The 10,502-nt window shown below is 40.2% G+C and overlaps 1 protein-coding gene across 1 annotated transcript; it reads right to left on the reverse strand.

The window, feature by feature from the left end:
- Positions 1-264: 264 nt before the first annotated feature.
- LOC105057803 (protein ALTERED PHOSPHATE STARVATION RESPONSE 1) lies at positions 265-9,705 on the reverse strand. The gene is made up of 4 exons (XM_073248846.1): positions 8,340-9,705; positions 6,682-6,857; positions 2,967-3,190; positions 265-1,282 (listed from the first exon to the last, which is right to left on the reverse strand). The coding sequence occupies exons 1-4, from the start codon at positions 9,643-9,645 to the stop codon at positions 478-480; spliced, it is 2,511 nt and encodes an 836-aa protein (XP_073104947.1). The 5' UTR covers positions 9,646-9,705; the 3' UTR covers positions 265-477.
- Positions 9,706-10,502: the final 797 nt, after the last annotated feature.

A 10,502-nucleotide genomic window follows, 5' to 3' on the forward strand; every position in this document is an offset into this window, starting at 1 on the left:
ATTATGGCAATTTTACTTTCCCTGAAAAATATGAAACTTCCAATCCCCCAAGCTTTGCACCAATGTTGGTCTTTGAAAAAATAGGGACCTAAACTGGCATTCAGAAAACCTGCTAATATCAGTCTATCATCATTCTTCCAAGTAAAATCATAAAAGAAAATGCATTCAGTTTCCATCTGTAACATTCGACAACTAGAAACAAATGCTAAGGCTTCCTCATTTAACTGATACCACAGTTTTCTGTGGGTTTCTTGTGCAAATTGCCGAGAGGAAAAGTGGTGATTTGATGCCATATTCTCATGTAACTTAATAAATATGGGATATAAATATTACATTAGACAAGATATTTTAAAGCCAGGACCTCCTCTTGACTTAAGTACAAACAACACTTGAAAACTTAAAAGCAGAACAAATAAATTAAAAACTAAAAGGAAAGATCAAGATGCATATTAAACCTATACATGCGAGTTTTTTGAGCTAGTTAGCAACTGGATTCTGTCCTTGAGAGACTGACTTCAACTTCATGTACATGTCAGAAGAAGCATAAGCGAAGTCAGACATAGCCCGAAAGAGCTCTGGCAAATGTGTCTTGAGACTTCCGAATGATTTCTCCCTCACCTGTTTGCACAACTTCCTGTGGTTGTCCTCTTCATCATCTAGCCGGAGCTTTACAGATTCTACTGCAAACTTCCTTTCTGCAACAGGGTCCTTTTGAGTAGCACCCTCGGTACCCTCTTGCATAGCCTCCTCAGATAATGCTGTTGCCCTCCTCTGCGAATACTTGCTGTACCAATCCTCAAATGCCCGTGTCTTCTTCAGATATTCCTTACGGGTCTCATCGCATTTCTCTTTCTGTTTCAACTCCTCCTGTTGAAGTGTCACTATTGTGTTGATGACCGCTGAAAAGCTAAGAATAGCACTCTTAGCCAGCTCATCAGGAAGCTTCTCAAGATGCTCACGCCATGCCAGTAGGAGGGCCTGGATAGGGGGTTGATGTGGCCTTGGTGGAGATGACACTCTCTCCTTCAAGCTGCTTTCAATGGGGATAACGTTTAATTTCAGCCAATTATTAAGAGCTTGGATGTAAACTTTCTGATGGCTCACAAGTTTATCAAACTGTGAATGCCACTCTTTCACAATTTCGAACAGCTGAAGTGTGCGTTTGTAATGATGTTCGCTTGTTTCTTTGGGAGCATTTGTGATGTCTAGGATTTTTAGGTTTGATACAATTTTCAGCTGGTTGTCATGATGCACATACATGGCTTCCCACATTTTGGCCATCCTGGTTAAAGAAAGATAATAAGTGAATATGATATTACACTCAGTTGCAAGGTAAATAAAAGCATCTTATCTAAAGCGAATGCCCACAAACCAAACAATATGATGGGCCAATTCTTTATGCAGTTGGATCACAGGTTGCTTTGAGTATACGGCATTAAGAAAGAAGATAAAGTTCCAGTCATGCATCTGTTTTCATCAAATAAAATGCACAAGGAACAGAGAGGTTGGAATTGCAAATCTTAGTGCAAAGGGGCAGCTATAATTGTGGTTGGCTAGAGGTTAGCAACACTATTTCCATCTGTTCATAACATAATCTTACACTAAAATGATCAAAATTAAGGGAAAAAATTTATTTGATAGTGGTACATCCAGCTTGCCAAATGTAGATCTTTAGGCAGGTGTTTTTTTTTTCGTGCAAGTCTATGCCTTGTTAAGGTAACACATGGAAACTGGATAGTGTAGCATGCCGGCTTGCAGCAGCATGGAGACAAAAACATACAGTCGGTATAATGAAGATCAATCAAATTTGTTAATTGTCAAGCTTGAGATACGCTCGTCTTATCTGATGGTGAGTTCCTTATAGTAGGAATAATGTGCTAAGTTAGATAGGGTTCAGATGAGGACATCATTCTATGTCAATCAACTCATCTTGCTGAAGATTTAAGCAAATCCACTAGAAGGTTGGTGTTCGACGTTCCCTATCCATGCATGCTGGTTGGTTGTTAGCTGAAACTTTCAAACGGCTCACCTGACATGGCTGGCATGATTAAACTGTGCTGACTTTTCAAAATTCTCACTATTACTCAGAGGATGCATTTGGTTCGCGGCTGAAATTAGAATCGGTATCAGAATCGGAATCGGAATAGATTGGAATGGGAAACGGAATGGCCATGTCCTTCAATGTGTTTGGTTTGTGACTATAATTGAAATCGGATTTGAATATTAGGGAAGAGTAGGGATTGGATTTTGGGAGATTGGCGCATTTTCGTTCACCCTTGAAATCGGAATCGGAATGGGACTCCCCCCAACCAAACGGCTGGAAAGAGAGTCCCTCATTCTCATTCCCATTCCAGAGTCCATCTCCTCCCAACTAAACATGCCCTGAATGTTATTCCAAGGAAAAGGATATGGAGATAAAATTGTGCGAACACATGTGGTGGACTTAACAGTGAGCAATAAGATGAGATGTATCATGCAGTTACAGATAAATGAAATACAAGAGTATTATTCATAGAGGAAGGATTTAAGTGCTATGTGTTGAACCAAGTGAGAAAGATATAATACTAGTTTGACAGAAAGATATATTTCTACAGATCTGGAATGCATTTAAGATGGAAATAGATAATCGGTTGGTTTCCTCAAAACTAGATATGATTTTTGAAAAAACATCAAAGGTCAAAGAAACTAATTTAGGATTGGAATCATAAGGTTCAAGATGGAAGCAATTTAGAAAAGGAGCGGCTGGGGAAAAAGGGTTAGGTTTTAGGAGACTGTGAGATGCAATTGGAGAAAACAAATGTAGAAGATTAACTATACTCCGCAAAACAAAATGAGAACATAAGATTGACTAAAAAGGCTAAACAAGATCACTTAAAGAAAGAAACTAAAACACAATTTTGAAGAAAACTGCTAAAAAATGCAAAAAGGTAAGCAAATTCTGGACCTAAATCTTCAAAATGACTTACTCATCAACAAGTTCCACTAATTTTGGATACAGCTGTCTATCTCGCAGACGTTCAACTTCTGAGACTGTTGAATCCATTGACTGCATATCAACTATATATCTTGTATGCAAATGACTTACAGCTGCTTTAGTTCTTTCTAGTGCTTCGGTACTGGTACCACGTTTCTTTTGCCTATTAAGCAAAGCAACCTTCCTCTGATACTCAATTTTCATAAGCTCACCTGCCTGCCTTTCATGAATTAATTTACCATTAGATTTAGATTCTGATGAAAGCTGTAATAATAGTCAAAAAATAGGGGCAAAAAGGATGGCACTCTGCAAAAACATGGTTGGAACAATTATGAAATAAAAGATATACATTCCGAAGGCTGGTAGAAACTCCAATTCTGTAGCAGCAACAATTATGGTTGGCTTTACAACTAACACAAAAAAGAGGGTGAGCTTTGGTGCAATGGTACAATGTCTCCATTGTGACCCGAGCATGATAGATTCGAGACATGGAAACAACCTAACCTACATGCAGGGTTAAGACTATGTGCATCTGATCTTCCCCAGATCCTACAATGGTAGGAGCCTTGTGCATTAGTCCACCCCTTTCCAACAGACTCAAGAGACATAATTAAGAATTTTTGGTCACCCAATTAACACATATTTGCACGATCACAGGATGATTTATGTCCCAATGGGTAAAGGTCTGTTTCAGCAATTTCAACCCAAATATTAGAATTTCAATCACAAAAGTCAACCAAACTCCAAAAAAAAAAAGAATAATTTTTATTTTGAGATACTTAAGATCATAGTAGGACTTAGGAATGAAACCTTAATTACACCATATGCATCAAATATATTACAGGAATGTAACAATCCACCTAGAATCACATTTCTTGTGTACACTAATTAAGAATTGGAATAAAGTAAGATCCCACAGATCATGCTTCCTTTTACCAAATTTACTTATTTGGCAAGTTTGCTAAAGAACTAAGACAATAAATATCTTTAGCTCTTCAAATATTGATTTTTTCAGCATTAATTCATGTCAAATTAAGTGGAATTTTGGCTGACTCCCCCTCTAGATCATCACAGGGAGAGGCATCACAAGAGAAGGGGTGTCAAAGTTTGAGTGACTTGCTCTCGGAGTGGGAACAGGCCTAGCTTTCAAAACGGAACAAATGGGGGATATGAGGTGTCATTAATGGTCCCATGTTGTCTCTAAGAATCTGTGGAACAAGAAAAGTTCCCCTATCGGCCCTCAAACAGCAACAAAGCTCACTTCAATTAGTTTCAGTCAGTTTCTATCGAAACCAACCAAAATTTTCTTTTTTAGTTGGCTTTCAATCATTTCATGCTAAAACTAATCTATCAGCCCCCAAACAGCAACAAAAGCTCATTTCAATTAGTTTCAGTCAGTTGCTGTCAAAACCAACCAAAATTTTCTTTTTCAATTGGCTTTGGATCATTTCAAGCTAGAACTAGTCTATTTCATACACACATACATACATACATATGTATGTAGATACATGCATTCGTACATACATCACAAAAGGTGGATCATCTACAAATGCAAATGAAAATACTACAAGGGCATGTTCAAATAAAGATCCACTATTAATTTACATGTATCAATAATAAGACCAAGGTCATACCCAGCAGCAATTGTTAAACAGCCTTACAATGTTTCTGTGCTTGTTCACAAATTTAATATTACATTGGTGAAATGGCAAGTCTATGAGAAAATCCACCTTTCCAAAGGTGTCATACTTTAAATAATAGGAACCAACGCTAGTCAGGCCTGTAAAATGCCATTTGCCAGTCAACGGCAATGTTTTGTTGTGTCATGATATTGCTGCCATGTCAACATGACATAAACCATTCTTTGTACTTTGTAGCAGCTCAATATGTATGTCACTTATCTGTGAATAGTTACATACCAATGTATACATGGACATTTTGTTCAACTATGTTGGTTACCAGTTTACCACATCAACAAAGTCAGCTAAGCCTTATTAAGGTGATGTCAGGCAAGAACCTTCCATAAATTCAAACACCAAATTTGAAAGATGATGCCATAATCATTTAGTAGAGCTGCATCTTATGAAGAACCAAATACCTGGGATGTTAAAGGAACTGAACACTTCGGTAAAGTGCCAACAAGAAATCACTTAACTATTCAAAAGACAGATATTCAAAGTAAAACTCTCAGAACTCACTAGAACAAAGTCCTAACAATACCATCATCTCTCCTTAATTGTCAAATAGGGGGACAGTATTTAAAAAAGTGGGGCACAAGTCAGGATGTTGGGACTCCCACTAGGGCAAGATGCAATCCTTCCATGATAAGGCCTATACCTCATGTAGTTTCATTAAATATGTAAAAATCTAAAATAAAAAATGAAAACATGCGAAAACAAGCAAGGTGAATGATTCAGCTCGGTCTTTTCTAGGACTCATTTTCATACAAATATTTGTGAGGATATTTGTATGAAAAAACAGCTTGCTTTAGTTCAATATCATCATGTTCTAATATCTGTAACAAGATTGATGTGTATAACAACATATCATATCGATCTAACCTATGTCCACACTCAGTATGCAAGATAGCTAAAAGATCCATTGGATAACTTCCATTGGTTACCAACATCATCAGAGCCTGATGTGAATGCATCAAAAATATAAATTAAAGCATAAAGCATGTGGCTTTCTATATTATGCATATGCATACATTAATATGAGCTTGCTGAATATGGCTTCAAAGTGTGTTATAGGTGCAGTGTGAGGCAAGTTAAGTCTCAAATAAGCCACTTGACAAATGAACAAGAACTATATGAACAAGAACTATGATCATTGACAAGGGAATTAAGTTACACACAAACACCTACAAGGCAGTTTATTTTGAAGCTGCGGAAAATTTTTTAATAATTTAGCAATCTTGTCAATAAAGAAAATGTGAAATGAAATCAAGGAGAGTTTTTCTATTTGATGAACTAATTTTTCATATAATAAAATAATAAACATGAAATAGGTCTTGTAAGCACCAATGGACGGTTATGCCTCAATCTAGGATTTCTAACAGTAATGGTAAAAGTACAAAGGCACATGCACACATATTTACACAGCAATATGGGGGAAGAATAGAGGACAATCAGCATCCTCTTAAAAAGAAATGTAAAGAGATAACCTGATTTCCTCAAGCTCATGGACCAAGAGCTCTTTTTTGCCTCTTGAATGACAAGACACAAAACAAAAGAATACAAATATTTTATTGATAAAGATAAATTTTGTCTAGTGTACAGCACTGGGACTCTTCTATAACCTACACCCAAGACCCATTCCTGATCGTAGCACCAATATCACAACATTTCAAAGCAAAATTGGCATAGGTACAGGTGCCGGGATGCCAAGACCCTAATGTACTAGCTGTACCAATCGTACAGGTCTACATAAATGCGTACTGACAGTGTTGTAATGATCATACCAGTCAACAACAACAATTTTTCATGTTTTTGATGTTTTAATTTTCAATATGTACTATTCATAACAATGCCATACAGTTCCAATGGAAAAAGGACATGTGGTTCAGTACCGATATTAAAACTTGGTTTATATAGTTTTTCCCTATGCACACAACAAGCCAATTTAAACTGAAAAAATTGAGTAATGACAAAAAGGCGGTTAGAAATTAGATCATAAATGAAGCTAAATGGAAATTTATTATGTACCTTCACTTCATCATATAGTTTTTTCTCCCATGCCAACATCTTATCCAACACGATGGCATGAGTTTCCCAATCATCATTATCAAAATCATTTCTTCCATCATTGGCATGAGGAATGCCTTTGAATGACCTGTTCCATGTGATGACTCGCATGACAATGGCAGAATGGTCAATGTGTCCTATGAACAAGGACGCATATAACTATTATTAAAACACAAATAACAATTAACACAATATAAACAATATTTATTTGAGAACAATTTGCAAGAACAACATATATAAATAAATAAAAGGGATACATGGTAGATGGAAATGACTTAGTTGTTCAGTTTTAATTCCAGTATGTATTAATGAGTATCTGGAATATGTAGTGCACATGCTTTATCTCCATGAAAGTGGGCCCCCTAGCATTAGAAAAGCTTATCACAAACAAAAGCATATGGATAATTAGTCATGCCCAACCTAAACCTGACCCTGCATTGTCAATGTCCATGTCTACTCTGCAAGCCAAAAGAAGACTCATATTAATTGTTGAACATTACCATGTGAAGTCTTCAGAATCCAGAGGCATGTAGCTGCACTCTGATGATTTTGCATTAGTAGAAGATCAGCTACTGGTCACAAAATTTTAATCATTTAGCATCAATTTTTGTGGTGTGTGCCTTCATTAACCAATCTCTCCTCCTACCCTAGGACATCAAAAATTCAAGACCAAAAAAATAGAAGGGTCATCAAAATCTGATGGTTCAAAATTAGTGGTATGCCCATAAACCATTGCGAATAATTTGGTTAGACCCTTACCCAATAAATAATCTCTAACAGACCCTTAACTTTATCTAATTTGATGGTTCGTTAAGTTAGTTAATCTTTTCAAACTCTATCTAAATCCATTAGACCCTTAACCCAATAAACTAATCTCCAATAAACATCACTTATCTGAAAAGCATTGATATGCTTCAACAGAACTTATAGCCTAACCAGAACTCTGTGGCTTGGACTGCACCAGGATTCTTATATTAAATAACATTAAGCTGTTTTTAGCATTATCCACTGTAGGAAATTGCCTAGGCCTCTCAAGTTCCAAACTTAAAAAACACATTGATGAACCAGACTTTTCTACATTTATCATTGTCCCATCAAAAGTTGGATCACAGGCTTTCCTTTTGCTGCCTTCTATAAGCATCCTACTTCAAAAAATTTCTCCATGTGTCCTTCCCTCCGACAAAAATCTTTGGAAACCACATGAAAATCTCTCACGTGCACAATACAGCCTTTCTTTACCCTTTTTTTTTTCTTTTATGAGAATTGGCCATCACACCATTATAATACAATGACACATCCAAGGCACTCAGCAGAAGCTTACCGTCAATACATTTTGATTTCTTATCCCCACTTGACCCAAAAAGAATTGCACCCAATATTATACTGACTGTAGGCTTTTCGAAGGAATGATTTTTATTATGGCACCGCACAACATTGGCTAATGGGAAGACAAGCTTAGACAGAGGGCTGAAAATTTTGAGGAGAGAAATGATAGAGGTAAAGCAAAATCCTAGTTGAAGATATTTTTAGGAGTAAAATGGTTCAGAGCATAAAACTTCATGGCCTATGAAGAATACAATGAGCTCAGAAAGAGGCGGCATTTAACAAAAGATACATACCTCTATTATCAGCGAAATTAGAGTGATAATGCAAGCGAGTGGCCTCAAGCATCTTCGACACCTCGTGAGCACTCTCCGATGCCTTGAGGAAATGGTCATCAATGTCAGTCAGGACCTGGAGTAGATTGATGCTGGAAGCAGCAACCGCCACCATTTTTCCCCTCTTGGCATCTATGGGCGGCGCCGAGGCTGCATGCTGGTGGTGCACCGCGCCGCCTGGCTTCTGCTTCTTGCCCGGCTTCGGCGCCAATGGGGGTTCCAAGACCACCTTCTCCGGCGTCATCGGCGAGTCATCATCAGCACCGGTCACATCGTGATCGATGGCGGGCGTCGGCGGTGATGGGGCTGATCTTTTGAAGCTTTCCTCCGGGGCCTCCTCTCTTTCCGGCCGGATCTCCTCAGGGTGGCCCAGGGACGGGCCGGGCATGTTCTCGTCCATGGCGAAGAAGTAGTCCCAGGTGGACTCCGCCGGCATTGGCGGCGGTGGAGGGGTTTGCGGAGGCGGCGGCGGGGCGGGGGAGGGGGAAGGGCTCGCGGCGGCAGGGCGGCGGTGACGACGGGGGTCCTCGAGCTCTCCGCCCTCCTCCTCCTCCTCCTCCACCACCGATTCCTCCTCCTCCTCGCGGATGGAGGCGTCCGGGGGGAACTTGGAAGGGAGCTTCTCGGAGGGGGGAAGGTCAGGCATGCTGATGGAGCGCTGGAGAGGGGAGGGGGAGAAATCCGGTAGTGGAGGGGGAGGGGGAGGAAGGGTGTCCACCGGGGGCTGGACGGCGGCGGAGGCGGCGGCGGAGGCGGAGGTGGAGGCGACGGCGGAGGGGTGGACGCCAGTATCGCCGGCGACGGAGGCGGGGGCGGCGGCGACTTCGCCCTGGCCGAACTCGCTGAGGGCGGCGCCGGTGTTCTTGAGGGCGACGGCGTAGGCGGAGTGGGCTGCGGCGAAGGCATTGCGTGCGGTCACCGCCTCCTTCATCCATTGCTTCCGCTCCCGGCATCGCGTCACCGCCTCCTCATTGTCCACCCGCGACTGCGCGCACCCCATTCTCTCCTCTCTCTCTCTCTCTCTCTTCTTCCTCCTCCAAAGCTCACGCCTTGCTTTAGCTTCTAAGGGAGTGGGAGACGACGAGATCCACAGCGAGGGTATGGTCACCAGGGGAGGGCGTGGTGGCGCATCTGGTTCCCAGAAAAGGTAGAAGCGGGAGCAGCGGCAAGGACGGAAGCGGGGGAGCGTGCCGGGACTTTGGCCGCTCGAGGAACAGGGTGGGCCCAGGGTAGCAGCATCTTTTTTGAATTTGGGTCCGGGGTGCATTGATTGATCCGCATAGTCCACAGGGATTAGACACGGCCGTTATGACTTTGTGCGGGGAATTAAAGAGGCTTGATGGAGGTATTACCTGCGGCTGAAGCTTTGCTTAGGACAGCAGAATTTGTATGGGCCTGCTGGCACATGTGTTGCCCGTCCATGGAAGTTTCGATGGCCATGATTTCTATCTAGTTCTAAGTTTTATATTATTTATATAATTTAATAAATGGCATACTTTTGATTTTACTTGGCAGTACTTTATGGTGTTTATTTTTTATTTATTATTATCGCAGAAATATTTTTAAGACAGTGTATTAGAACGAAAATTGTGATGTAACAAAGAATTTGAAGTGTAAATATTTTTTTTCTTGAAAAATGAACAATTTTCAGAATCCACCGAGGATATGTAGTAAAATGCCAACCAGCATGGATAGAAAGGAGGAGGTAGATTAGAGGAGGGGGGCGAATAAATGAACACCGATGAGGTTTGTTCCTTAGCTTCTTAGCCACATGCTGCTTGTCACATTGTTCAAAATTAAATGCCACTGTAAAACCAGAATCACATGTTCTGCACTTCGTACCACCTTCATGCTAGCAATGAAGATTCTGAAATTCTGTACAAGGTAGCAACGTTGTGACGACTATATTCCATGCCAATTGGTTATCCTGATGTACCTTGTCCATTCTCCAATCAACCCATGAGCCAAAAACAAATTGGAACCCCTCTTCCTGATGTCCTGAATTCTAAAATAAGTTTTTGAAAACTAAAAGAGAAGGGTTAATTGAAATACCTCGAAATGATGAAATCGAAATTTCCAGCAGATTTGTTTGGACCAAAATGATTCGAACCATAATTAATCACT

Source organism: Elaeis guineensis, chromosome 14 (genome assembly GCF_000442705.2).
Source record: "Elaeis guineensis isolate ETL-2024a chromosome 14, EG11, whole genome shotgun sequence".
NCBI lineage: Eukaryota > Viridiplantae > Streptophyta > Magnoliopsida > Arecales > Arecaceae > Elaeis > Elaeis guineensis.

What these genes read in the sequence shown, in the direction of transcription:
- LOC105057803 (XM_073248846.1), bottom strand. Translation starts at nt 9,645, where the DNA reads ATGCACCCCGGACCCAAATTCAAAAAAGATGCTGCTACCCTGGGCCCA. An exon ending in AACTATATGATGAAGTGAAG is followed by an intron (nt 3,191 to 6,681) that starts GTACATAATAAA and finishes CATGAAAGGCAG; the next exon opens with GCAGGTGAGCTTATGAAAAT. An exon ending in TTAGTGGAACTTGTTGATGA is followed by an intron (nt 1,283 to 2,966) that starts GTAAGTCATTTT and finishes TTCTTTAACCAG; the next exon opens with GATGGCCAAAATGTGGGAAG.